The following is a 27,415-nucleotide window of genomic DNA, read 5'->3' as shown; positions in this document are numbered from 1 at the left end:
ACTTCATGCATGAGTAATCAATGTTGTGACTGCTAAAAATAACTTTGTCCGGTGCGCATTGCATGTATTTAAATTACATGTAAATGAAATAAGAAGTTTTGTATGCCTCCCTTATATGCCCCTTGTTCTAGGAGTGCTTCTCCTTGCTCTAGGAGAGCTCAAAATCAGTCTTGTGGTTTGGGAACTTTGGTTTGATCCGATGTGCAACACTCTTAGGCGATTCATGATCAGCCAGCACCAAACAATGTGCGCCCAGTGGAATGAATTATGCATGAGATCCCGAATGACGTCACAGACATGCATATGTATTACTCGCTCTAACATTAGGGGTGCTCTAAAAGAGGCTAGTGCAGTGTTGACTGATTCCAGGTCCCTCTATTCCAGGCAACTCGACCGTTGGGACAACTCGACCGTTGGGACAACTCAACCATTGGGACAACTCGACCGTCTGTGCGTCAAATGGAAAGACAAGGCGTACGCTGAGACAAGTCGACTTGCATTTTTTTGGGGGGGGGGGGTTGAGGCATAGGAGAATAGTACATTCCACGGTGGGTGTGGTGGTTTGGTGGGTTTGGTTGAAGTTTTATGTACATGTACATTGAGATATTTAAGTTACTCCTGCAGACTAGCGATGTACGGCTGCCCGCCGCCCCCCCCCCCCCCCCCCCCTTGTGCCTTGCGCATCACCGTGTATGCTCTGTCACCGCAGCTTCGACCACGCTGGGTCCCGACGTGACAGCCACCACTCCGCTCACTGTGTGCATGCTGTAACACCGTTCATCTGGGGCTGCTCCCCGCACGGCAATGTCCTGTCGCAGATTATGCGACTTTTAAGTTTTACCCGCAACACAAATGCCCAAACATCAACGGGCACTCAATTGTGGAAAATGCCATGCGCGCTGCTATAATCGTGTACAACGTCTCGCACGGTCATGACGGTCCTGGTGGTCTCCATGTCAAAGTTGACTTTCCCAACGGTGGAGTTGTCCCGGGTTGAGGTGTCACAACTGTCGAGTTGTCTCAATGGTCGAGTTGTCTGACATTCCCTGCATAAATATTGTAGAGGGCGCTAAACAACCACACGATGTTGTTTGGGCACAAAATAATTCGATGCCATGTGAACATGCATCTCCAACAACTGTCTTGACAGTCTGAAATAGAGCTGAAACTAGCCTTGATAAGACTACACTTATTCTACAACAGTATATTCTACCATAATTGGCAATATATCTTCATACTTATGTCTATTTCGAAGAAAAAGAATGACACTGGTACTCACAAACTAACTCTTGTCTCTTGACACTTATTCTGATCAGTCATGTGCATGTGAAGAACACGTGTGAAAAGCTTATCAATAGAGGGCGTCATACATGTACATGTATTGGGCGCGATCGGTTAATGCACGCGATCTCAAGATCAGGCAACACAAACACTTAATTCATTGTTTGCGCTAGCAGTGACAGATCGCGCCAAGATCAGTCGATCACGCAATCGGGCGGTGCTTGCGCGATCAACTGATGCCCGGGCAAAGGATGGATCGCCTGTCAGTGCTGCAAAGTCTCCCGATTGCGCAGATTTAACGATCGCGCACAGAAGATTATGGCAAATGGATGGATGGAGGAGGGATGATGCAGTTCAGTTCAATTCAGTCCTGCGAAAAATGCCGAAAATCTCAATCTGACGACATGAATCTCAACTGCTGAATTCTGTGTAAAGCTTCAATGGTATACTTCTGGCATTGTTCATCGAAGATTATCTTATCTTAACGTTGTATTGTAACAACCTGACAACAGTTTATCATTTCCACTTAGGATAGTGATTTGTTTTTGTCGAACCTGAGGCTGAGGTTCGTTTCGAAGTTTGAATATTGACTTTATTGTGTATGTTGTGCCCATTCTTGAAAATCACGCATTCTCGAGAATGGGCAAGCACATTCTTGAGAATGTGCAACTGGATCCTTGCTCAATCTTGGCAAAAAATAACTCTTCCAGATTGAGTGCACATTCTTGAGAATGCGCGACAAGATAACGGTCTTGTCGATGCCGAGCACCGGCTGCGCTTGGCAAGTCTAGCTGAATCCTCGTTCACTGATTCTCAATAATTATACTGTTGCAACGCAAGGCGCTGAAAAGTAGAGCGGATATGATAAGTAAAGGCGTACGTGCGTATTGATATGAGGGGGGGGGGGGACCGGGAAAAAATAAGAGACATAATAATACTAGTGCAAAGAATTCTGAGTTTTGGGATAATAAAAGCGGGGGGGGGGGGACGTAAGAATGAAGAATGTGAAGAATGTGAATGAATACTGCGACATCCCATAGTGCTAATGCTATTTCCCCTTTAAATTGCCACCAATTTATTGTTCACACCCCACCATAACGTCGCAAAGCTGGATTCTATCTATCTAGTCAAAAGAGCAATTTTGGCAGCTTCTGGACATCGTTTTTTTTTCGTGGCACGCATATGATACATGCAGGGACTTGTAACTTGTCTAGCCTAAACAAAGCACTTCCCAGACTAGTTCCCAGTCCTCCGTTATTACAAAACTTCCCATAGTGGAAAGAAAAAAGCAATAATAACAGGTTTAATTTGATTCAAATTATCGTAGTTATACGAGTACAGAAGCATAGAACATTTTCTTTCCTCTTTATATAAATTGTTTCCCTTTTAACCGCTATACAATTCATTTAACATAATTATGTCGTGCAATGTTTGTTAAGATTGGGCAAAATTCATAAATTGTGCACGTGATATTCCCACCCAATCTTAAGAATGAGCGCTCATTCTTAAGAACGCGTGCTCGTTCTTAAGAATGGGCGCTCATTCTTAAGAATGCGCGCCCATTCTCGAGAATGCGTGATTTTCAAGAATGGGCACAACATGTACATGTTTCTTAATCTTAGCTTTTTTCCGAGGTAATTACAAAATGTAATTTATCATTTGAATTTATCATTCTTAATATAGCAAATTGTGAACAAAATAGTTAATTTTTACAGTTTATTTTTAGATTTCCATGCTGCATTCAAATAAATGACTTTGATTTCATCTGCCTTTAATTTAAATTTAATTAAAATATAAATACTAGGCATGACATGAGTCATGAGTACTTTTAGTCTCAGACCCAGTAGTAATTAGGCACTAGAACCCAGTAGAATTTTTTTTCTTCTAATTTCAACTTTGCGTTGGTCGTTCGTTAGTAAAGTCAACCTTTCTTCGCACTTGAAAGTGCTTAAATTGTTAGACTTACGTTTTTAATTGTATATTTTTATGTTTTTCTTTGGTTGTTTTTACCAGTGACAGAACTTCACAGAAGGCTGCAGGATTGACATTGATGCATTTTTTGGCCTTAACTAATAACTGATTATTATAGAGCCTAATACATGTAAAAGTTGTTTATGAATATGATGTTTAATAATTTTTGTTCATGTAGGTATCTGGCTGGTGTATTGAACTTACGGGATTTTGTTCCCCTGGAGGGCAAAGGTCATCACCATGACGAGGCTCCTGAGTGACATGACTGGTAGTTGGCTCAGCCAATCACAACCTTTCAGGTACACCTTCAACAACTTGAAATCTGATTACATAACTGATAATAAAATCAGCGTATTTATTCCCATTCCCTCATATATCTGATAATCCATAGATAGTCAATGTGATAGCTCTGTATGTTCTAACACTGGGACAGAGTTAGAAAGGCTACCGGCAAATGTGCAGTGTACAAATATCTACATGTACAATACAACAGTTACTGAAGTACATTTTTTCACAACATATGTGAATTTGTTCAACAAGTTTTTCTTTTAGTGCGAGCACAATTTATCTTGCTGCTAATAACCAAGTGAGTATGACCTAGGTTTGAAGACCCTTCTGGGTAGAAATTAGTAGTTTCCTGGATTGAGTTGTTTGCTTAGGAAAAACAGGTTATCAACCCATAAATGTGGCTGTGTCATTTGTCTTGCAGCAGCACCCTCTCCTGGGCATGGAAGTCACAACCCCTGGCCACATCGCCTCCGCCCACCCCTACATCTCCCTCCTTTGGCACGGCCAGCTTCCCAGCAGACTCCTGCCTGGCCGACTGCCTGGGCTGTAGATCCCCCTTGGCCCAGTTAGCCTGCATGGAAACACGGATCTGCACCCGCTTGTCGACCCTGTTAGTCCTGCTCATCTGTGGGGCTTTCCTAGTCTGGGCGTTCCAGGAACAGATCGAGGGACTCTTACCCTGGCTGCTAGGGACCAACCCATACCTAGGAGCCGCCGTCTTCTTTGTGCTCTTCGTCTTGGTGGCGCTTCCGTCTTCCATCCCCGGTTACCTCCTATTGAACATCGCCGCTGGGTACCGGTTTGGGCTGGTTCTGGGGACCCTAGTGGTTGTAACCTCTGCTCTGGGAGGCGCCTACTGTGCGTTTGTTTTCTGCCGGCTTGCTTGCACGGCTTTCCTTCTGTCTAAGCTACAGAATGACTACTTGCAGGCGATTGTTCACATGGTGGAAGGGGAACACTCATTTAAAGTGATAGCACTGACGAGGCTGACTCCAATCCCGTTTGGACTTCAAAATGGCGTATTCAGTGTAAGTCAATCACAATTATTTACAAACTGCTTAGAAGTCATTCTTAATGATGCTTGAATGGCATATTACAAAGTACCAAGGTAATAAAGATAGGAAAAATGTCCACTGTGGACACTAAATTTATAGAAAGACCCACATGTAAAATACATTTATGCATACGATATTGTTGAATACAGACGCAAATTTGCAATTCATTCAATGAGTCAATTTGTTTATATATTGATTTCTCCCTTGTTCTCAAATTACGTTTTGTTTTGGATTTATTCCTGCTGAGATACAAGCTACTGAATTACAAATCCCGTAACGCTGTCCTTGAGAAAAATAAATGTACATGTACATGTATGTAATTATCATAATCTCATTGTTTTCATTTCATCAGATGGCCAATGTGTCTGTGTCAACATTTGTCTCAGCAACAGCTGTTGGTTTATTCCCCAACCAGCTGCTGAATTCATACCTAGGCTCCACGTTACGCTCCGTCCAGGATCTGACCAATCATAAATGGAATAGCAGTCCCATCGTTATTGTGCAGGTCAGCTTATTTCTTGTATTAGTTTCATTTTCATTTCTGTTGGTATTCTTTTCCTATTTTGTTCATTTGTTCTTCAGAAGATTGTTACTAATGTTATTAATTGTTAATAGAAAATATAAACATGTACTTGAATGTGCATAATAATATTGTTAAAGAAATTATGCAAATTTTGTGACATTATGCAAATTTTGTAAAATTATGCAAAGTTTGTGGAATTATAAATATGCAAATTTTGCGAGATATTTATGGGGTACTGACATGGTTTTCTTATTCTTATTCTGTTTCAGGTATGTCTGAGTATATCGCTCTCATGTTACGTAATTTTCAAAGCTCAGAGGCATCTCCACAGGGTGATTCGTGACCATAAAGTCCACCAAATGGAAGAGGACCATGTCACGCTACATGCAACACCGCAGGCCCTTCCAGGACATCCCAGCAACACTGGCGGGTCAGAGGGTAAAGGTCACGACCTCAGCAACGGAGGTGTGCAATTGGTTTGCATTGAGGATGAAACTTTAAGTACGACAACAGGGCCAGTATGTGACAACAATCAGAATTCAAACCAGCAGTGGGTCACCTGATGCAATGCATACCAGAGGTTAGTTTCTCGAGTTGGGTTACTACATCTAATCTCCCGTAGTTAATGGTCTTAAGTTTGGTTTGGCTTGGGAGAAGTCATTTTTACAAAGCAGCATCAACATGTTGCATTGCTTTGTTGAAATAAGCTATTCTATTTACCACAGACAACAGACCGCAGTCCGTGCTCTTTGAGCCTGGTACACACGAGATCTACCTGCTTCACCAAAGTTCATTCATGGCTAATGGCATCAGCAGATAGCTCCCGCGTACGGTTGATTTTACAAAAAGATTTTGTCATTCTTGGTACTGGGGCGAATATCCAACGCGTTTGATAATTTCTGCCACGCGTGGAAAATCTTATTGTGTGCGATGAACGAAAGCTTCGTGTATACAGCTACCGCGTAGGACACATGCATGGTCGAAGGGCACATTACGTAATGACCAAAATGGCTGCGATTTCACCGGGCGCAGCCATTTTGTTGGTTTTTTTACGGGTGCAGGGCTATAAATAGGCTCAAAATTGCCTTTGCTGATTTGTATGCCCTCAGTTTTGTCTGTTTAAGCCCGGTTCATACTCAGCACGAAAGCGAACGAGAATTGTGACATCATGGCAAGTATTCGCGCTAATGGCTTAAGGTTTCAGGCCTACATTTAGGGATGATCATCTTTAGATGAAAATTTTTCCCAAAAGTCATTGGATTATTCCCCAAAAATGGAACAGAAAATGAAAGATAATGAAATAAGCTTGAATTTAAAAACCTTGGAGAGTTGCAAGTGTTTTTTCTGATCTTGAGAAGTTGTGGGTATTTATCACTGAGCTCTATGGCAGTTTATTTTCTGGTCTGCAACGTCATGTGCCAGCCACCATGCATTCATCCTACGCGCTAGCCTCAAGCAGGAAGCTTTCGTTTGGTGCACACAATTAGACTTGTTCTACGCGTGGCAGAAATTATCAAACACGTTGGATATTTGCCGCAGCGTCACAAATGACAAAAATGTTTTATAAAATCAACCCCACACGGGAGCACTCTGTTTAATACGGCATTGGCCATGAATGAACTTTGGCCAGGTTTAATATGGTACAGTGTTGTAGTATACTGCAACATGGTTTGGTTTTTTGTTTTTTTGCGACCCAGTCACAAACCAATTTTGTTACAAAACTTTGCAAACAGGTCTAATTTGTTTTATCATCTTATAATAGCTTATCAGAGTTGTTGGAAAGAATGTTGCAACCTGACGCTACTTCAGCGGTTGTGTACAAAGTCTGTGGAGAGTCAAGACAATTTTCTAAATATTTCCTAACAAAATTGGAAATGTTTCTCAGTCCCCGATTCATGTCTTATCGTCATTTTTGCAACTTCTGACCTCCATTGAGATGATATTTGAAGAAAAAGCAGCGTCAGGTTGCAACATTCTTTCCGAGTTGTTTTACTTCAGGATAAATTATAGTAACGATTATTTTTATTATTTATTACGCAGGATAGTATTGGGTGTTTCCTTCGTTCAGTTTTGAAATCAGGAAATTACAATGATGAAATGTGATTTTTAACCCAATATACAGAGAAATAATTGTGAACCTTTTATTGCAATATAATGCCAAATTGGTCATAGCAATTTTTAGAACCTTTTGTTTGTTGCTAGCATTCCGTCATTGATGTGTGCCAATAGATCATTTAATAAATAAACATATTTTCCAAAGTTTAATAAATGAATTTTATTCAGTAAATTTATAATCAAATATTGAATAGCAAATGAATGTTATGTGCTTCCAGAGATCTAGATGGTAGTGACCAGATATTTTTTTAAGGGAAAGTATAAGTGTGCTGATTAGAAACAAAAAACTTGCTTTGAGGATATTTGATTTTTATTACAAGATTGCTTTGCATTCCTATTTCAGTGGGAAAAAGAAAAGAACATCAGGCTGAAAGAGTAAATTTGTATTTAAGGTGCATGTATCGGTCTCTAAATGTAAATAATGAAGAAGAAAAAACTTATATTATTGTATTTTCAGGTGAAATTAAGTCAGTATTTGATGCGGATTTCAGACACGGTGTAATATATTAAAAATCAGATTTTATTCAAGGTAATCTCCACATTTCAATGAAATATACAGATTTCAATTTTGCAAATGTTTACTGTCAGCTGAGGTGATATACATGTAAATGATATATTTTAACAGAATTTTTATTAGCGATATTTTGTATTATTTATTTCTGGTAATGAAACCAAGGATTCCTCAAAGCACCCTATGCACTATAGCTCGCAAACCTGAATAAATTCCTAATCATGTTCGTATCTGCACAAAGAGGAGACAATTAAGAAATTTTACTTTTAGAGATGGGAACTGAGGAAAACCCCAGAAGAATATTCTGGGAAAAACCCAGGAAATGTTGTATAGACTGCAAACCAATCCACATGTGGACCAAGGCAGGAATCGAACCCAGGCCATTAAGGTGAAGGCGAGGAAAGAATGTATACATTCATAATACATTACCCACTACATACCATTAAGGACGCATAATTGCCAGTTAAACAGTTCATTTACAATGTTAAATGCAGTCGGGTATATGCTGATACTTCTCCTGATGGGCATTTAATGTTATTTGGTATAAATTTTACCTCCCAAACTTCATTGTAAGTTTTAACCTCAGGATTTTATTTAGGTGTACATGTATAGACCATTACAGACAAAAGAAATTCTCTTGAAACAAGTTGCTTATATAAATTGTGAAATTTGTTTTGATTTTGTTTTGTGAAATAATAAATTTCATTGGAAAAGTTACTGAGCCATTTGTCTCCCAAATGTCCCTTTTGATCTCATTTTTTTTATACACAGTACTGGCCATAAAAACTTGATAATTACAAATTTCACTTTTTATAATGACATTCTTTGGCATCCTGTTGTACATAATTTTCAGAAGTAAAAATAAGTCCTAATGAATACAATAATAAGCTACATGTAGATCGATTGCTCGTGGTCCAAAACATTAAAGGGGGCCTCATGTAGTACAGTGGTCATGTGCCCGGAGTCGTCTATAGCAAAACCACCGGTAGAGGGCTTTATCAACACAAACCAGCCTTGTAACAAGACTAAAAGTGCTCACACAGATGATGACTATTGTTATCAGACACGTGGAAAGGCCCTTAAAACAAAAAATGACAAGGATACCGGAAACCAATTGTGAGTGGGTACCAGTTGAATAAGAGAATGACATCATTGTTTAGGACATAACGCAACTACTCCTGCTACATGTACATCAGATTCGAACCAGCTAACGGATCCTGCAAGCTCGGTGGTTAAGTGACAAGACGTCTGCAGTACAAAGCAGGAGGTTGTGGGTTCGAGTCCCACCCGAGTGATTTTTTCCAACTTTCACTTGGGAGGTAACACACTGAGCATACAGTGTTTATATGCCAGTGAAGGGCAAATCTAATATTGATTTTCAACTTCTCCCGTCAAGGGTTACTAAAAAAAAATTCTCATATTGGCCGATTATGATGTCGGCATACATGTAGGCACAATAAAGATGGAAACACAAGAAACTCAACAATATATACAAACGAATCAAAATTTTACATATATTAAAAGCAGTTTCTTTGAAAAAAATATTGATGTCACAGCAATGGAATTAAATCTCAACAACATGGTGCAAGAAGGATGGAGCCTGAAAATACTACATTTCCAGAGCCCACTCCAACTTTCAAAAATATGTTAAAAGATTTTTGTAGCCAAAGTATGAAAATCCCATGGAGACAAATGTTTTGCTTGCTACAATGTCATCCTTAACAATTTGTTAAGATGATTTAGTTTTTTTTACGCAAACCAGCAGCCAATATTTCCCAGCTTGTTTAGCTTAACAACTTTCATTTTGGGGATCCCGCCTAGGAAATCACAATGTAACAAATCACAACCCAATTTTATTGGCTAATAATAATGTTCTACTTTTCCACTTTTTTGCTCATTTCAAAATCTACCCCATTACAGCAGAAAAATTCCTTCTAAAACTTAAACAAACAAAAAATCCCAGAATTTGTCAAAACTAACTAAATCCCCAATCAATTATGACACATTTATAACGATGGTAGAACAATTAAAATGATGGTATAATATCTGGTTCAATTAAACATAATGCAAACATAAATGAACCTGCACATGCATTATGTTTGTATCTTCATTAAGATTACCAGCCATAGGTACCAACGATTCTCATCTGACTTTGTGCATGAACAAAAGATGGCGCTAGTACGCAAGCATCTTTACGGTGTCTGAAGGATGCAATGCATGCGCAGACAAGTTACAAAATTGAACTCAATGCATCTGTATGAAAGGAGGAAAAAGTGACAATAAATTAACTACAGCCTCTAAGCATTGTTCCCCTGGAATCAAAACTAAAACCAATACATGTATATGCATAACAAAACTAGAGGGTACTGATTCATGAGATCCTATCTCTTGGAATGATACCAATTTCATTCTAAGGCTACGCAACACAGACAGGATAGTAGCACCATCATAAAATACTTGTGATGCAGCACAACAAAACCCGATTTCAGAAAAAAAGCAGGTCTTTAAATGTTTGGGTTTTTAAAAAAAAATCGGTTAAGGTAAATGCAACAGGTGTGCTGGATTTTTTAAAAAAGTAGGAAGAGGACTATGTTGATTTGTAAACATCTGACACAAGTTTCTAATTTTTTGGTAATTTTGTCCAGCATTGAAATTCTCAAGACGTATCCTATCATGTGATACCTAAAAGCAGCATGTACAATGTACAGTACATGTACATGTGCATGTTTTCAGACTGTTGCATAAGGCCTGCAACACAAAGCAGATAGAAAATGCGCATATTGAAACTTTTTTTGAAGGTACATGTAGCTTAACTCCTGTTTGAAGGAAGGTTTCAGGTTTTTTCATGCTGGATCACAATCTTATTTTCAATAAAAATTGTCCCCAGTTTTCCTGTCTTTTAATTGAAGGAACTCAAGCTATTTCCCATGATCATGATATGTGAACGTTCTCCGTTGCGGCTATCTTGACGACCTTCTGGGGCGGCTTGTTGGTGTAGTAACAGACCTGGGTCAAGATGGCCACGTCGATGGTGACCTGCATGATACCGCACACCCAAAACTGGGCCGGCGCCTGCTTGAGGATGAAGTAAATGGTCTTGAAGATGTCACCCGAAAACCAACAGCACACCATTTTTATACTAGGGAAAAGCAAAGAGAAATATTACAATGATTTTGATAAATGTTTGGCCTGGCTGATCTAAAAATAAAATTATGCTCTAGGGAAAAGGGTTGGAGCAGTGGTGCTTTCCTTCCATCAACCTCTGTGTCCCTGGGTCGAATCCAGCCGGCACCAAAGGGTTTCAGTCCCTGTTCGATTCCATTATTTTTGCCAAGAATGTTTATCTTGGGTTGTCTTACCACTTAAAACTAAACATGTCTAGATTGTGTTCTCTCCACCTGTGTCTTAACCGAAACAGCACCTGTTCTACATTGTCAGGCATGCAAGTGGGAATTTAGAAAAAATGAGGAAATTCCAAACCACACAAGACTTTGCACAGTATTTTTCAATTTGTAATGGCATTCATGAGAAGTAAAAAACGAGGAAATCAGCGGATCCGAGGAAAATGTGCATGCCTGCATTGTATTACATTGTATTTATTCACTAAAGAATGCAGAAAATCAGTGGGTACTTGGGCAGTTTCGGGCGGTTCATGGACTGGGTTTAAGGCTTGCAACCTCACAGTGCCTTGAGTGGTATTGAACAATCATTTGTTTTGTAACCGGAAAAAAATAACAACATCCAGTCTGAGGGCTGTTGAGTTAATAGTGCAACCCAAGGAAACTTTGTATTATGGAATTTCATGACGGGTAAAATCCAACATTCCATTTACATTTTCTCAACACAAATGTTATCATTTACTAAGGGTTTTTTTTTTTCATTGGGACTTGGAAATCAATGAGCATATATTGAAAAAAATATCGCCTGCTTGCCAGCATCAAGCTGTGCTCACCTCATACCCACTGTAGACTTGTTCTGGAAGTTGCGATAAAACTGTGGCATGCCCAGCATGGCTTCAACAAATACGGCTAAAAATCCCAAGATTTCCACAAAGATGGATTGGCCAGCTAGAAAGTATGTGATCACTCCGCCCAGTATGGAGAAGACGGTAATAAAAATGACATAGTCCACAAAGTACGTCCAATTCCAAAAATGCTTCGTCTCAAAATCTGCAAAAAAAATGAGAATATAATTCCATTGATGATGGTCAGCTGCATTTCTGTCTTGGGATTGTGGAGTTGTACAATCTTGAAAAAACTTTACCGACCTGCTACAATTGGTTATTCAGTACAAAAGCTTTAAACAGGTAGCCAGTAAAATGTTAGGTCTGGTTCACAGGTGAATTTTTGATTATGCACCAATTATAAGCGCTTAGCTGCTCTGTTTTATTTGGTCCCTGTATTCTATGCTACTTTTTTGAGGAATTGGTTAGACCAACATTAGAGTGGGCTGTGAGTTTTAAGAAGGAATGAATGCCCTCTTAGCAGGTATTTGTCACAAAATGATGTTTTTTGCCCCTAAAAAGAGCAAAGGAAAATGGGAGAAACATTGACCTCCAGGAATTTTTCAAGAATTTATGCATGCATGCAAGCACAACAAAATGTATTCCAAAGCATATTACTTCAAGCATGCATTTGACATAAATTCATCATTATTTAACACAAGTTTATCACAGTCCTTCAGTGTCAAGTCTGTTCACAAGCTATTTCAATGAATGTTGACAGAGACATTTCTTTATCATTGTCCATCCACTGTCACTTGTGATGTTAAATATTACTCATGATAATGATGACTGACTTGTGATCTTGTGAAGATCCCCTCCCCCCTAGAAAATTCAAAAGTGTGAACATCATATTTTCCCCTCCCCCTCCACTACCCAAAAAATAACACTGACGGGAGGACCTTAAAAGAAATGAACAAACTAAGTACGATGTTTTTTTTTTATATGGGTGTCCATTCACAGTCATACAAAGAAAGCAAAAACAGTCATATGTATTCATGGTAAAGATGGTTGTACTCAAATCTAATGCTGGGGTTGTGCAAGCACAAATGCAAGCAAGAAGCATGTATGTATAGCATTATCTTCAAGTAAACTTAAATCCTCAATCCTGATTAGTTGAACCACGGCAAAAAGCTGTGCTACATACACAGTCCATATCGCACTCTGCGCATTGCGCTATTAGATGCAAGCGCCATTCCGTACAACACAAACGTGTAATAGGATAACTGCTGAAAAGCTCATGTACTGCGCGCGAGCGTGTTCAATCTTATAGTGCATCAAGTTTCCTTGAAGATAAATTCGTTTTCGCGCTCACGCTCGTGGAAACGGAAAATGTAGTGCGTCTGTGTCCCACATACCACTTCGGCCTCGTGGCATGTGGGACACAGACGCATTGCATTATTCCGTGTTCCACTCGCGCTCTCGAGATAACTACATGTAATGTAAGGGTTGTGTATTCACAAGGCAATGTATTCGCAACTTGTTCCAGGCAATCTCCAAGAGGAAAGTGGACAGGCATGTTGTTCTTCAAAGAAGTTCATACAACTTGCTGTACACTTGGTTGCCGCCAAGTTGCCTATGAAGATTGCCTGATAGGTGACTTAGCCCTTTGTACTGCAGCCTGATTTGGAGGGACTGTTACATGTTTCAATAGCATGGATGACATATCTATAAAGAGTTTACTCTCAAAATGCAATATATTCCATTTGCAAAAATGAAAAAAAGTCCTGTTTGAATGCGAAAAAAAAAATACATGTAAGTACTACCATATGGTGAGCTACGTGTAAAGCAAAAAAACTGAAACATTGCCCCTAACACCAGCCCTTCCTCCCTTCTGGCCTCCTCTATAAACCCATTTCAAGGACCAAAATATTTATGGACTTGTTATATTTTTAGGCAAAAAATGTGAATGATATATAGAGGACAGTAACCTGACAAAAGCAGAACATAAAATGCAAAGCATAACATTACTTGTATAGACACGTCAATGTGAAGTCTAGGACTCTAGGTTGTTACTGAATGAAGTTGATTATGGCTCATGTGTTGTCAAATAAGCAATTGAGACAAGAGCTGATGACATGGGGAGCAGCCTCAAGCAGGCAAACGAGCGGACTGAAGATGCCTTGCTATCCAAAAGACTTGTGTGTGGGAATGCATTGCAACCTACCAAATAAAGTCTTCCTGTATACAATATGACCACTTGTGTCACTACTGAGGTGCTGGTGCGGACCCTTGTCTATCACACAATGTGGCACAGACACACACAAAGGTTGGAAAGAGAAACAAAGAAGTAGAAATTTGAAAAGAGTATTCTGATGACTTATGCACTGATAACAAGAAACATGGACTGACAGGAAACAGTTTGGGAAACATGCATCCAGCACATGCTTGCAGTACATATACATGTAGGCAACAGAGAATAGATTCTTTTTAATGAGAGAAGAGCAACATGCAAATGAAGTAGTTGTTTCTAATTAACCCAAAATCCCTTGTCTTGGTTCAAGCGTGGGGAGAGGGCACTATGAACAAGATGAATCAAATGCTGTCTTGGGCCTTCTAGCAATGCTACTCGAGAAATTCCGAGCATACCTCACACGCACTGCATTCAAGCCAATGCACGTGGGAGATATCATGCTCCAAATTTGTTAGGGTATCAGTGCCAAAGTTCCTAACACTTAACCACACTTGCCAGGGATCAAAACCGGCTACATTGTACATCTGGGTAACAAAAAACGAATCCAGACTTGGACTAAGACTACTACATGTGTAACTCCCTAGTAATAGATCCCACACACTAATGGCAAGGGTTTTAGCACTCTGTTTATATCCCAAGTTGCAGCAAGGTTAGTGTCGTAACAGTGATAGCGACACACCCCAGAACCCTACAATTTGTAGCATATGAGTGGCATCAGAGTTCAGAGAAAACAATTGCAAATAACATGGGGAGATTTAAAGCCATAAAAGAACGTAGTCAAGTCCATCACAAGTCAAATCACAAGTCAAAATCACAACTTACAGGGGTTGAATTATGACAAAGGAATGCTTCTGTCACAAAACTTGAGTTCTAACTTAAGACTGGGTGATTTACGACTCACTTGAGCATGACTTGTAATGACCAGTGAGGAATTGACTACAAATCTTGTATATGTTTTTAAATTGTTTAAATAATAATAAAAAGATTTCAACTTGACTTTGTCATTCCTACCTATAAATCTACGTTTCCTGATTGTGATTTCCTGGATGCGATTGACCTTAGTGCAGAGATGTAGCATTGCCATCATGGTGAACAGCATGATGATGCTCTGTGCTAGAAGAGGCAACTCGAATGGATGGCCAAACCTGGAGGGGGAAGGGGTGATAGAGGTTATATGCAAACTACATCGGCCTCTGGGCTGGAAAATACCCTGCCGCAAGATTTCAGTGAAGATCAAATATTCGTCTATGGACTATGTACATTAGAAAATACACTTCTCTTTGACTTACCAGAATAATATTCTCAATATGTTAGCCACCATTAGAGTTAGGCACACATATGTAGAAAAGCCGTCGGCATTTTCAGTCCTTCGGATGTCCATGTACTGGGGCACAAATGGAATGATTCCTCCAAAGATCATGAAAAATGAGGCGATCCAGGAAACCAGGTTCGTAAAAGTCAGGGGGATCACTGGCAATTGGACCCCAAAGTTGGGCAAAATGTCCAGTACGTTGTTATCCATGACGGATCACTGGCGGATCAGAGATCCACGCTGAGATGGTGGGTAGCAAAAGATGCCCTGAAGCCTTTTCTGAATGGGTTACAAACGGCCCTGTTTTTCAGATCGAGCATTCTTGGTGTTGTCTTGGAATCGTGAAGGAAATCAGAGATAATCTGAAGAGTTGCAGGTCGTGAATTACCAGGTTCTTCTCTTCTTGGAGTCATCCATAGCTGCCTTGGGGAGAATTCGGATCAATCACTCACTGAAGGTGAAATAGTGAAGAGCTGCCTCTACATGAACTTATTCCAATGATAATCTATATGTGAAAAAAATAAAATGTTATTCAGACTATCAAATGCAAAGTCTATTAAGTTAGGTAATAGACAACAGACAATGCAACAAATTGGTTACCAGACCATGAAAACATTTTCCCTTCATAAACATGAATTCGTATACCTGAAAAGGTAGCTCGATTGGTTAAATGCTCCACCATGCCGAATGTTTTGGCATCGAATGTGCGCTATGCCAAACATTTTCCCCCCTTTTTTTGGTCTTTTCATAGTTTCATTTACTTTTACAATTTTAATCAAATCCTACTTTTCATTCAAGTAGATTTCATTTTGGCGGTGGGTATTTGGCTGGCGCCGGCTTTCTTTTACTAATAGCAAAAAAAGAAATTTGAAAATGTTGAATGGGCACGACGGTGCCAGCGCCTCGAACCCGGTATCTGTCACTTGTGAGTCAGGTGCGCTATGATCTACTCGGCCACACGTACGTGCTCCTTAAACACTTATGGTAATTTGAGATAATGTGGCCTAGCCTACTCATACATGCGTCAAAGAGGGCGCTGTGTGATCTGCCAGCTTAATATCGTTTACTGTAAAAGACAGCCAGTACCTGCCAAATATCCACTATCTTTCATTTTCTTCAATTTCGTAATCCGTGGCTTTTTTAAGGGAAATAAAGTCCGAACACCATTCGGTTAATGACAATAGTCTGGTTTCCTCTGGAATATTGTCAGGTCAGGGAACCAGACGGTCGACTGCGGCCGTAACGATGTGTAAAAATAAAATGTGCATTATGTGCAAACTGAATAATTATATCATAAAGCTACACGGTCCTATTTCTACGCACGTTTTACGTGAGTTTTGAGCAATAAAAAACATTTTTTACTCTAATTTGTTCAAAACAAAACAGGGGCCCTACACTAGTACACTACATAATCGCCGAAAATGTGCTGTATGGCACAGCGTCCGGAAACTGGACAACAACACAACGTTCAATTTTGGGAACTTGGAAAGTTGGGAGTAATTCAAAGTATTCTATTTTTCATGTCAAGTACTCCCAACATGCTTTGGAAATACTCTGTTCATATCAAAGCTTACTATGCTTACTGTGACTGTGAAATAGTTTGTGAGTTCACGTTTTTCACTACTTTTTCGTCCGGCTTCCAAACTCCCATCTTTTTTTTATAACATCGGTGTCATTTCCGGTTTTCAAAGCAAATTGTTCCCGCACCTACTTTTACTTTATGTATTAAAAGAAAATCAAAGTATTCCTCTTTTATACAAGTTAATTTAGGGTGGAAAGAGGTTTAATTCATGTGGGAAATATTTAACATGTTTAAGTAGATTTAAGGCATTTTTAAACCCAAACATTTCAAATCGAATTTCAAAAAAACAGGGTGAAAGATTTAATGCTACACCATGTTTTAGTCTGGACCGTCAATTTGCCTTATCTTATTATGAAATTACATGGTATCAGCAGGGAGCAAGACTGCAAAGCAGCAGGAAAGCCGCTTCCGAAAATTGCCCCTTTTCTGTCTACGGCTAATTCACTGTGGGATATGGATATTAATAAACCAGAAGCTGTAGCCGTTGGCCGAATAAAATAAACAATTTTGGGTCAGCGCACCGCGCGCAGCCGCGCAGTGGCTATACAGTGCGGCATGCAGCAACTAGCAACAATCAACGGCGTTGATCTCACTCCCTTGAAAGGTTTTCTTGGGCCGGAGTGAGACAAAAAATATTTATTGAAATATTTTTTTTCCTGATTTTAAGAATACCATTTTTAGCAGTGTACTTGCAGAATATTCTATATTTTAGCATAGACAACTTGCACAGAGCATGCCATGGAGGAAGGAATAGAGCGCCCTCACTGTGGACAGGTTTTTGTAACGCAGTGGCTATTGTTACGGCAGCCGTAACGCATTTCCCATTTTCTATCATTACGGTAGACTGCAACTTTTATAAAAACATGACAAGAAAATATAAAATTAGAAGGAAAAAAGTGAATTTGAACGTTATTAAATTTGGACTTTATTTCCCTTTTAAAAAAAATCCTCCAAAGCCTCGGGTTAGAAAAGGAAAAAAATTCGAGTACAAAACTGAGATTCGAACCCTCAACCTCGCGGTGCAAAATCTTACCCTCTATCTACTGAGCTGTCGCATTGCTCGCTAAAACGAATTATATACCTGTGTGCGTATCAAAAAAGTATCGTAGAGGGCACTAAACAACGACTGCCGTAACGATAGCCACTTCGTTTTTCGTAAATTTAGTGACAATAAAACTCAACTACCATGACTGCAATTAACTAGCTTTGGTCTACTCATCACAGACAAACAAAGACCCGTCCACAGGCAGTGAGGATGTTCTGTGCAAAGTCTGTTGTTTAATTAATTAATATATAATTATAAGGAAATTTATTGCATAGGCTAGGCCTACTTCTATCACGGGGAAGCCCTCACAAGTCACAAGTCAATCATTAAGTTGTCAAGTATTATTAAGTCAAGCATGTCAAGTGACCAGCGGTCTTCATGATGTGAACTGTTGCTAAAATGATATTCCGTTGTCATTGTAGTTTTGATCTGTTTTATTGATTTGTACAGGATTGGTAATGAAGTGATCGATGTGAAGAGTTAAAGATGTCTTCACTACTACGACCATCTTCGTGGATGGCACATGCTAGTGTCTATCACCAGCTAATTGCTACTAAGAATCTACTGTTCGGCCGGTGCACATTGCTCGCAAACAGTCATGTGACTTGCTCAGCATCTGCGATTGGTCTTGCAGCAACCATTGGGAAAGAGACCACAGGTGGACAGTTTTTCATTTTGAAACGATTCATGGCGACGAAGAAACAGACACTTCGAAAAGACACCAAACAGGTTGCTCAGAGGGCGCCGGGTACCGGGCAGGGAGAAGTGGCCATTGGCCAGAGAGGTTGGTATCTTACAACACAAAACTTAATTTGGAAGAATTGAATCATCCTCAAAGTATTGTGTACAAACTGAAACTACTTCCCAACATGACTAGGCACCTATAGTAAGAATTATTTTAATAGCCCCAAATAATCAGTTTGTTAATTACACCTAATCCCATACACTGTATTCTAGTTTTTGTAACTTTTAAAGTTTAGAACATTTCTCGTCAACCAGTTTCTTGTAGGCTGTAAGCTGCACTTTTGAAGTAGTTACAAAACACAGCTTTATATGCAAAACACCAGAAAAAAATTACTATATGTAATAAGTTTTTATGAGGTTTATCAAACTTAATTACTTCAAATTGTGCAACTTGTATCTGGAGAGCTAGCTATATAAGTATAGCAAGCTTGCTTCAAACTCATAGCTCTGCATAATTGTGATGAGCTTCAAAGTAATTTAGTAAAAATTGTGTAAATTCATCGTTTGTTCTTTTTTTTCCCTCTGTGCAGTTGTACAGGCTGGTAAGGATGTCAGCTATATGGGTGTTGTCATTGTCGGCATCGGTGTAACAGGTTAGTCCACAGAAGTAATGTGACCCATAGTTATGCAAATTATAGGTGTGGCCATATATGCAAATTAAGGAAGGAACTTTCAACCAATGAGGACTTAAGAGCTCTGAAGTGACATCAGAACTCCTCAAGCATGTGTACTCAAGAACTATGGTGAACCATATTGTAACTTTTTACCATTTTTATAACTACTCTTCCAGTTAACCAGTGTGCTTGATTAAAAAAAATGTTTAAAGTGGGATTTTTGACCAACTAATAATGCCCAGTTCAAGCAACAATAATATTTTTGTGTCCGAATATAATCAATTTGGTTAGTTTTAAGTACATTGAAGCTAAGGGAGTGCTTAAATTGTTTTTTTTTTTTTGCCTCGTATATCCATCTTTTGTTTCTTGCAGCCATCATGTTTTATGCAATTGGTAGGGAGTTATTTGCCTCCAGTAGTCCCAATGCCGTCTACACCAAAGCCTACAAACTATGCAACAAAGATTCAGAGGTACATGTATAACAATTTTGTTTTCAGAGAGAGTACAACATTTTGGACAACTTGTTTTCAACAAAAGAATGTTTCAAAATGTATAACATTTCTTTAAATAACACTTTACTAATTGGTTCTCAGTAATTTCTGGCCAGCTGTATATCTCATTCATATTTTAATATCTGATATGAATTAATCATGATATGCAGATTATTAAAGAGCTGGGTGAGCCAATTAAAGGCTTTGGAGAAACCACAAGGAGGGGCAGAAGGAGGCATGTGAGGTGAGAAAATAAGCAAATATCTTGACATCACACACTGAGCAACCCAGCTTTGGACTACTGTACGAAGTGGGACATTCGACCCCAACATTATAACAAGCCTGTGTGTTTTTTCAAGATGGTCTGCAATCAGAAAGAGTCCTTTATCTAAATCCTTATTATAAACCTGTTGTTTTTGAGTTAACAAAAATGACTTGATACTGGAATTTTTGGAATGGTTCTTTCTCTTTCACAAAGTATTTCCCTTCAGTTTAGCTAGATTCTTCCCAATTAGAAAGTGACTTTATTCTGAAAAATAGGATGACACACATAATGCTCTTTAAATATCACTGTCTACATACCACATATATGTGTAAGTATTTATCCATATGATATCTACTTGACCACATTTTGGCAGTATTCAAAGTAATTGCTTTTGTCCTTTGGCAGTCATTTAGAGTATGAGCAAGATGGAGTGAAGCACATGCGAATGAAGTTTTACATCCAAGGTCCAAAGAGGAAGGGAACAGTGCACCTAGAAGTGAAAGAGGCAAGTGTTTACAACTCTTACGCATATCTTTCGTTTCTACTCAACTACTTAAATTTACAAGGCAGGAAATTTTTCTAATTCCTTTACACTTTTCATTATTCACAGGGAGAGACAGGCAAGTACGAGTACCGCTATTTGTTTGTGGAGTTAAACGGCTACCCTCACAGGACTATCGTACTGGAGGACAACAGATGATTATGAATTGGATTTTCTCTATTGGATTTGTGCGTAAAAATTTAGGGCGCTATATATTGTACTTAGAAGAAGCTGTGGACACATTACACTGATGATTCGCTTGTTCAGAAATCAATATTGTGTATCAATGGCAAAGAGACATTGACTGATATGCACCTGAATTGTCAGCACCAGAGGACGTCGTCGTGGGGGAATTCGCCAACCCTTTTTTGAAAATTGTCTTCTCCCTGCCACTTTTTAATTGCCAGCTACAATGTATAGACTTATGCACTGTGCTCTCCCATTTGAAGAAAAGTTCTGCCGACCAATCGCCAAAGTTCGACACAATAAATCGTCTTCCTATGAAAAAAAATGAACCGGTCGTAGTCTCGGAGGTGATTTTGCCACGTTTATGCCATTCAAAGGCTGCAGTAATCCCCCGTTTTAACTTCAAATGATCGGGGCCCAGATTGCAATCATGTTTGGTCCTTAGTTTATTCAGTAGATACGCTCTTCTTTAAATAAAGATATTTTTTACTTTTTGAGGTCTGCTTTGGACTTTTTGGAGCTCAAACAATGCTTGGATTATTGTCTCTAATTGTTGGGCACGATTGGTGTGATATGCAAGTTTTAACTCGGAATAAAAAAAAAACATAGAAACTCTTTTTGCAACACACAAGTAGACACAGCTCTTTATTCATAGAAAAAAAAACAAATTTTGGTTTGTACATGTAACATTGTCTTTATAAAATTTCAAATGTTTAATTTCAAGAATAAATTATGATCAACATATTAATTACAAATGTGCAATATTTACATACTTTAGTTGTAAAAGTACATGAATTATTTCGGACGGTACACATGACCACAACACACACACACTATAACAAAACACACTTCTAGAACTTTTGGGCACCACTTTTATAAAAAGGCACAAGACGAAATTACTTTTGGAGTCTGTGTAAGTGCGTACTAATACAAAAACATTTTACATACAAATATTTAGTACTAAATGGCAAAGCAACTAAAGTGATTTGACTTAAAATTATGTACAGTTTCCCTTTGCTTTAAGTGATTTCAGTCTTGGAGCATTTAAATCAATCAAAAGTGAGGTTTTGTACTATTTTTATTTTTTTTAGTGCAAGTGGTTACCATGACAACACCTTGTACAAGTGCTTCAAGGGTCATTCACACATAGAAAACCGGGGACTTTTTCAGAAGTTCCTGGCTGCCTGTTGCCATATGTTAACATTTTAGTGAATGGCGGCCAAAACTGTTGTTTTTGTGGTGTATTTTAAATTGGAATAATTGCCTTACTTGGGAAGTGATCTTGGCATTCACTGCTGTACAATGAGAGAAGTGCAGTCACTAAAAAGAGTTGATACATGTATTCAGAATTCGCCTGAAATATCATGTTTGGTATCTGTTTCAGTACACAAGCTACAGGGTCTACTTCCAAAGCTGATGCCTTCCAAAATAAGGCAACTGTCAAGTCTACTTACTCCTCAAACAGAATATCAATTTTCATCGGTGTTCGTCAATCCTCGGATTCATTACCAGCTAGGCATTATTCTTGGCACTCAAGCTGAAACTTGTCCACTGTTTTACTACAGAAACATCACATCATCCAATGTAAGGCCAAAGTTTTGATCATTTTCACTGATTCAAACAGTAAACATTTCCAAATTGGCCGCTTTTTCACAGTCTGTGGTCCTTTGGGACAAATGGCCTCTCCACTATCGTCCTGATGAGCTGATTCTGAAAGATGAAAGTTTTGACTCTTGCTATGAGGTATATGAAGATAAGAAGAACGGCTAGATACTGCACCCAAGCCCATATCAGCACCTGGAAAAACCCAGGGATATACGTGTGTATACGTTAAGGAAAACATTTTTGAAAACTCTTTCCGGTAATGTAACCAAGGGTGACCTCTAAGAAGTGTCCAAGATAGCTTGGATGCTTTAAGAAGACGGGGACAAAGAAATGATCAAGGAATGAGGAAAATATTGAAAGAAGAAAACCCTGGAATGACTAAAAAACCCAAAATGATTAAAATCCCCAGAATGGTGCAAACCCACCAAATGATGAAAATCTAAAAATGAAAACCAAAAGGATGATGAACACTGATGATGGTTACTCTATTACTTGTATGCCAAATATGGTGAAAAGCCAAAGGAGTCATTTTGAAAGGATATACAAGGAGTTCTTCCGGATAGCGCACAGTTCCTCTGATCAGGAATGTTTCACTTGAACTCGGCCCTCTCTGCCAGACTGGGTAGCGACATTCAAAATACGTACTCACTGAAAAATGAAAAGAAATAAAATCCAGTAGATTTATTTGGAAATTCCATATTGTGATAGGATCAATTGGCTCACAGCACACTTATGATCTAAAACCAGCATAATTGCACAAATCACTCTTATTTTAGTTTAAGTCTAGCCATTTTCTGTAACATGATTCCTCCCCAGTGAATTACTGACAAAACATCGACGGACTGTTCTATGTCCAGTGGGACCATTAGGTTAGCACAAGGTTGTTTCAAACATTGTTTCCAAAATCACAATTTACCAGCGGCAAAAGCATCTGGTAAATTTCTAGTTTACAGTTGATTAATGACATAAAAATCAGACATGGGCTCATTCTGGGGGTTATATCCAAGTTCAAAGCAGCATTGTGTGTACCACGCAGAAGAGAAAATTTACCAGGCAAAACCAACAACCAGTGATTGTAAACTTAACAAGAAAATTGAAATGTTTTTGTTTGTTTGAGCACAACTGGACGTAAAAATCAAACCTGTGGTGCAAGGCAAATGGCCACTTACCGTTTCTTGAAATGTAATCACTGAATATTTTGGAGAGTTGGTAGTCAGATACGAAGACACTGTCGCCATTGATAACCGGAGTCTGCAAAGATCAGAAACATTCAAGCACGAGTCCGATTTAACAGACCAATAATTGATGAAAACATGAAACAAATCACAATAAATTCTTGACACGACAAACAATCTGCCCATGAGTAAATGAGTGCCTGTTGGCCCATTAGCTGCTGTACTACAATGTATTGCATTGTGTTTATTCATTGAAGAAATCAATAATTAACCATAGTGTCCTTGGACAGTTTCGGGTGCTAGAGTGTGTAATAGGCGAGGCGGTTTAGGGCAGTACAGTGACTAAAGGGTTAACCCTAACGATCCCCAACCAGCTAAACTCCAACATCAGGGTTTAGTAAACTGACTGTGCATTACGTGGGATTAGGCATACCACAAATAAACAGAGTCCAACCGTTTTTGCGGACAGTTAACCATATGGTGTTGGGATTCGCAAGGATGAGGAAGGTTCCTAGTAAATTACCCTAGGGAGTTAGGGTTAAGGCAGATTTAATTTTATTTCTTGAGCCCTTGAAGCAAACAACCAAGTAGTTCATTGTGTAGCCTGTAATAGGTAGCAATGATCACCATAAGCACTCTGCTAGTACACTATGAATTAAAGCATCCCCCCTCTTTTTCTCCCCCATGCCCCGCCCACAGCTCACATCGTATCTGGTGTCCACTGCTTTGTGGGAAAGAGGCATCTTGAGTCGTAACCTTAGTTCGCCATCTGCGATGAACTCTGACCCACTCAGTGGTGAGGTATGCTCCATGTAAGCCATTGCCTCCATCCTCAAAGACGAAAACCTCTGTAATAAAAACAAATTACTGGAATGAAATTACAAATAGAATTGTCTTGTACACTGTTAGTTCTGAAAAGTAGCATACAGTTCCTCAGCAAAGGGATGATGTTATTCTCTGAATTCAACAAAGACACTCTAGTTTCCCAGATGTCAACATTATGTTTTCAAATCTTATTTCTTTTCCTAAACATTCATCTTCACTTTCCTTAAATAAAAATAATAAAATAACTTACATATAATCTGTAGTCAAAGAGCAGAATGAGTTTGACTCCCAGGACATTTTCAGTTGCCAGGACAGGTACCGATACCGAGAAATGCAGCATGTCGTACCTGCCATCACGGTTGTTGTCCTCCTTTCTCGTCTTAGATGTGTGGAAAGATAAGAAAGGTGAAAGGATTGTTCTGCCATTCAGATGAAATTCTAAAGAATGGTGTGATTGAGTTGGCCTGTAAATATTAGCAATGGCAAGTTGCAATGGTGTTTGCTAAATACAACTTGAGATAATTTTGTGGATAATTTTTTGTTACGCCCCACCTTGGTCGTCAGTCCCTATGTATGTTGGGCCTGTCCCAGCTTGGGCCAAAGTAGATTGTTCAAGTTAGGTTGGGCGCTGCTACTGACAGGTACATACGTACAAATGAGGTTGCTGCCCATTTTGGCCTGCCCAACTTGATCGCCCCAGCTGGGACTGGCCCAACATATGTTGGGGCGTTACAGAGACACTGATCATTTGTGAGAGTTCCCTACCTTCACAAGGGGAATCCTCAGATGCTGTTGCTGCAACTGGTTGAAGTTTTGGTAGGTGCTCCAGGCCAAGTAAGACGCCTCATCTTGGGTGTCCACAAGGAGAAGCATCTGGTGTTTGAACTGAACTGTGGGCTGCTCCCGGTAAAAAGCATTCTTTAGCCATAAACCTACACAAAGGGAATTGAGATGAAATGTTTAATCACTGCTAATAGTTATACGAAGCTGTTTTACTGTATCTAAATGTGTGTGAGTCTTCTTTGAGTAAAATACAAAAAGTATAATATCAGTCCTTCTGATTTAAAAATTAAAAGCGAGTCGAAAAAGGCACACCTGAGTTTATCTAGACGCGAGATTTTTTCCAGCTGTGTGATTTTTCTAGGTCAGTAGGTGTGTGATGTGATGTTTGATGTTTCTAGGCCTGTGATTCTGTGGTCCAAACTGGGACAGAACAATCTGGTATTTTTTATAATGTTCATCTTGGTTAATGGTAAAGCCATTTCAAGAGGTCCAAGTATAATTATGCCGTAAATGTATGCAGAGGTGTACAGACGGATTCAGGCGTGTGATTATTCACACTTCTCGGGAAGCTTTTAGTTTTAGGCGTGCGATGGCGTGGGGGTGCGATCGCATGCCTCAAATCAGAATTTGCCATAAATAATTAAATTATTGTTTTAGAAAATATTTTCCATTGAACTTAACTTTTTAAATAAAATTTGAAATGCTAATGTCAAATGACCATGGATGGGCAAAACAATGGCAATGCAACTGGCAAGTCATAATAAAAAAAGGAAATTCTAAGCTTAAACATAACACAACTTTCTAGCGCTGTTTCAAGTTTAACTGTCAAATGGTAATTTCTTCAATCTCGTCAGTTTCAAACAGCGCCCTCTATCGATGACGAATAGTAGTAAGTAGGCCTTCATTCCAAAACAAAAAAAACCAGACTAGGCCTGGTTTAAAACCTGTCAAATGTTATTAAAATGTAGCTGGAGTTACCCAGCCCTGAGTTTTATCATTGGGTTGTCATCTAGGGCTGGAGCGCATTTTTCTCAAAACTTGTAGTATTTGCAAAAAAAATTTGGAAAATGTTCAATTTTGTCCCCGTTACACACTAATTGCAACTGCAACTCACCCCAAACTTGCCTGGAATAACCATTACACAGGTCCTTGAAGTAAAAAACGATCCACGATGAAGATTCAGCCTACAATTGCAGTGAAAACAGGAGGAATAACCGCTAACTTGACAACCTTGCTGGATTGGCCAGGACCGCTATTGGTTTGTGCACAAAAAAAATTGTGTACAATGAATGGCGGTCGATTAACAGGCACAGAGAGCGATCGCTGTCAACTACTCGTTTCCGCCGGCTGCGCTGGCTGTTGGCGCGTGACGTCACGCGGAAGCGTAACACCCGATGACTGTTTCATGCACTAGTATAAGGTTTACCACTCGCATCACAGCTTTGGTACTGGAACCGCAACCAATAGTGCATGAAACAGTCATCGGGTGTTACGCTTCCGCGTGACGTCACGCGCCAACAGCCAGCGCAGCCGGCGAAACCGAGTAGTTGACAGCGATCGCTCTCTGTGCCTGTTAATCGACCGCCATTCATTGTACACAATTTTTTTTGTGCACAAACCAATAGCGGTCCTGGCCAATCCAGCAAGGTTGTCAAGTTAGTGGTTATTCCTCCTGTTTTCACTGCAATTGTAGGCTGAATCTTCATCGTGGATCGTTTTTTACTTCAAGGACCTGTGTAATGGTTATTCCAGGCAAGTTTGGGGTGAGTTGCAGTTGCAATTAGTGTGTAACGGGGACAAAATTGAACATTTTCCAAATTTTTTTTGCAAATACTACAACTTAAGTTTTGAGAAAAATGCGCTCCAGCCCTAGATGACAACCCAATGATAAAACTCAGGGCTGGGTAACTCCAGCTAATTAAAATGTGTGAAGGCCCCTTCTATTGTAAAACGTAAAAAGGTGGGGGTTCGACGCCTTGGCGTTCCATGCTTGCTTGTCATGCTTGTAATACAAGATGCTGGCCATTCCATACATGCCATAGCGCTACTGGTAAAGCAAAAATACAAGCAACGTTAGAATCCGGCTTATTATGAACACACATTTTAAGTAAACTGACATCTTTTCAAATACCTTCACTCCAGAACACTAAAATAAATGGTGCAAATAACGTAAAAAGGAATGCCGCAATAACAAAGAATGTTGCACTCGTGCACAAACTAGTTTTGTAGCGCTGATAAACTGGGTGCGAGTAAATTTCACGAACCGCCATTTTTTCATGCTATACTATTTGGACTCGTTCAAAATATCG

General features: G+C 39.3%; 5 protein-coding genes across 11 annotated transcripts in view; 2 read left to right on the top strand and 3 right to left on the bottom strand.

The window, feature by feature from the left end:
* LOC119739516 overlaps positions 1-1,312 on the bottom strand; it is a 35,736-nt gene extending 34,424 nt beyond the window's left edge. The window contains exon 1 of the mRNA XM_038214494.1: positions 1,280-1,312. The gene's annotated coding sequence lies outside the window, so the exon portion shown is untranslated. The remainder of the gene's footprint in view (positions 1-1,279) is intronic.
* Positions 1,313-1,565: 253 nt separating this feature from the next.
* On the top strand, positions 1,566-8,465 carry LOC119739512 (transmembrane protein 64-like). Of its 4 annotated transcripts, none has more exons than XM_038214490.1 (5): positions 1,566-1,724; positions 3,431-3,551; positions 3,965-4,568; positions 4,948-5,100; positions 5,388-8,465. In XM_038214490.1, the coding sequence occupies exons 2-5, from the start codon at positions 3,493-3,495 to the stop codon at positions 5,679-5,681; spliced, it is 1,110 nt and encodes a 369-aa protein (XP_038070418.1). In that variant the 5' UTR covers positions 1,566-1,724; positions 3,431-3,492; the 3' UTR covers positions 5,682-8,465. The 4 variants fall into 4 exon arrangements, with proteins under 4 accessions (XP_038070418.1, XP_038070415.1, XP_038070417.1 ...); XM_038214487.1 differs by having other exon boundaries at positions 3,962-4,568; XM_038214489.1 differs by having other exon boundaries at positions 1,589-1,710; positions 3,962-4,568.
* LOC119739513 (solute carrier family 66 member 2-like) lies at positions 7,733-16,949 on the bottom strand. 2 transcript variants are annotated; one of them, XM_038214491.1, is made up of 5 exons: positions 16,834-16,949; positions 15,228-15,755; positions 14,950-15,083; positions 11,697-11,913; positions 7,733-10,883 (listed from the first exon to the last, which is right to left on the bottom strand). In XM_038214491.1, the coding sequence occupies exons 2-5, from the start codon at positions 15,458-15,460 to the stop codon at positions 10,676-10,678; spliced, it is 792 nt and encodes a 263-aa protein (XP_038070419.1). In that variant the 5' UTR covers positions 15,461-15,755; positions 16,834-16,949; the 3' UTR covers positions 7,733-10,675. The 2 variants fall into 2 exon arrangements, with proteins under 2 accessions (XP_038070419.1, XP_038070420.1); XM_038214492.1 differs by having other exon boundaries at positions 16,825-16,947.
* A 388-nt stretch (positions 16,950-17,337) lies between these two features.
* Positions 17,338-21,462, top strand: LOC119739346 (mitochondrial import inner membrane translocase subunit Tim21-like). 2 transcript variants are annotated; one of them, XM_038214243.1, is made up of 7 exons: positions 17,338-17,452; positions 18,328-18,661; positions 19,152-19,214; positions 19,608-19,705; positions 19,897-19,970; positions 20,397-20,496; positions 20,602-21,462. In XM_038214243.1, exons 2-7 carry the CDS (start codon positions 18,364-18,366, stop codon positions 20,689-20,691), a joined length of 723 nt encoding a protein of 240 aa, XP_038070171.1. In that variant the 5' UTR covers positions 17,338-17,452; positions 18,328-18,363; the 3' UTR covers positions 20,692-21,462. The 2 variants fall into 2 exon arrangements, with proteins under 2 accessions (XP_038070171.1, XP_038070172.1); XM_038214244.1 differs by having other exon boundaries at positions 17,339-17,436.
* Positions 21,334-27,413, bottom strand: LOC119739345 (transmembrane protein 231-like). Of its 2 annotated transcripts, none has more exons than XM_038214241.1 (7): positions 27,238-27,413; positions 25,089-25,255; positions 24,574-24,702; positions 24,203-24,346; positions 23,493-23,574; positions 22,866-22,971; positions 21,334-22,537 (listed from the first exon to the last, which is right to left on the bottom strand). In XM_038214241.1, the coding sequence occupies exons 1-7, from the start codon at positions 27,374-27,376 to the stop codon at positions 22,369-22,371; spliced, it is 936 nt and encodes a 311-aa protein (XP_038070169.1). In that variant the 5' UTR covers positions 27,377-27,413; the 3' UTR covers positions 21,334-22,368. The 2 variants fall into 2 exon arrangements, with proteins under 2 accessions (XP_038070169.1, XP_038070170.1); XM_038214242.1 differs by having other exon boundaries at positions 27,207-27,323.
* Between the last annotated feature and the right edge of the window lie 2 nt (positions 27,414-27,415).

Source organism: Patiria miniata, unplaced genomic scaffold (assembly GCF_015706575.1).
Source record: "Patiria miniata isolate m_02_andy unplaced genomic scaffold, ASM1570657v1 HiC_scaffold_30, whole genome shotgun sequence".
Classification (NCBI taxonomy): Eukaryota; Metazoa; Echinodermata; class Asteroidea; order Valvatida; family Asterinidae; genus Patiria; species Patiria miniata.
Note: the sequence above shows the minus strand (reverse complement) of the source record. Positions and strands in the feature narration are given on the sequence as shown.

What these genes read in the sequence shown, in the direction of transcription:
- LOC119739512 (XM_038214487.1), top strand. Translation starts at nt 3,493, where the DNA reads ATGACGAGGCTCCTGAGTGACATGACTGGTAGTTGGCTCAGCCAATCA. An exon ending in AGCCAATCACAACCTTTCAG is followed by an intron (nt 3,552 to 3,961) that starts GTACACCTTCAA and finishes TTTGTCTTGCAG; the next exon opens with CAGCACCCTCTCCTGGGCAT. An exon ending in TTCAAAATGGCGTATTCAGT is followed by an intron (nt 4,569 to 4,947) that starts GTAAGTCAATCA and finishes TCATTTCATCAG; the next exon opens with ATGGCCAATGTGTCTGTGTC.
- LOC119739513 (XM_038214491.1), bottom strand. Translation starts at nt 15,460, where the DNA reads ATGGATAACAACGTACTGGACATTTTGCCCAACTTTGGGGTCCAATTG. An exon ending in CAGGAAACGTAGATTTATAG is followed by an intron (nt 11,914 to 14,949) that starts GTAGGAATGACA and finishes TTTTTTTTGCAG; the next exon opens with ATTTTGAGACGAAGCATTTT. An exon ending in AAGTCTACAGTGGGTATGAG is followed by an intron (nt 10,884 to 11,696) that starts GTGAGCACAGCT and finishes GCTTTTCCCTAG; the next exon opens with TATAAAAATGGTGTGCTGTT.
- LOC119739346 (XM_038214243.1), top strand. Translation starts at nt 18,364, where the DNA reads ATGTCTTCACTACTACGACCATCTTCGTGGATGGCACATGCTAGTGTC. An exon ending in AGTGGCCATTGGCCAGAGAG is followed by an intron (nt 18,662 to 19,151) that starts GTTGGTATCTTA and finishes CCCTCTGTGCAG; the next exon opens with TTGTACAGGCTGGTAAGGAT. An exon ending in TATGCAACAAAGATTCAGAG is followed by an intron (nt 19,706 to 19,896) that starts GTACATGTATAA and finishes CATGATATGCAG; the next exon opens with ATTATTAAAGAGCTGGGTGA.
- LOC119739345 (XM_038214241.1), bottom strand. Translation starts at nt 27,376, where the DNA reads ATGGCGGTTCGTGAAATTTACTCGCACCCAGTTTATCAGCGCTACAAA. An exon ending in TCTTTGACTACAGATTATAT is followed by an intron (nt 24,347 to 24,573) that starts GTAAGTTATTTT and finishes TTTTTATTACAG; the next exon opens with AGGTTTTCGTCTTTGAGGAT. An exon ending in TATCCGGAAGAACTCCTTGT is followed by an intron (nt 22,538 to 22,865) that starts ATATCCTTTCAA and finishes ACGTATACACAC; the next exon opens with GTATATCCCTGGGTTTTTCC.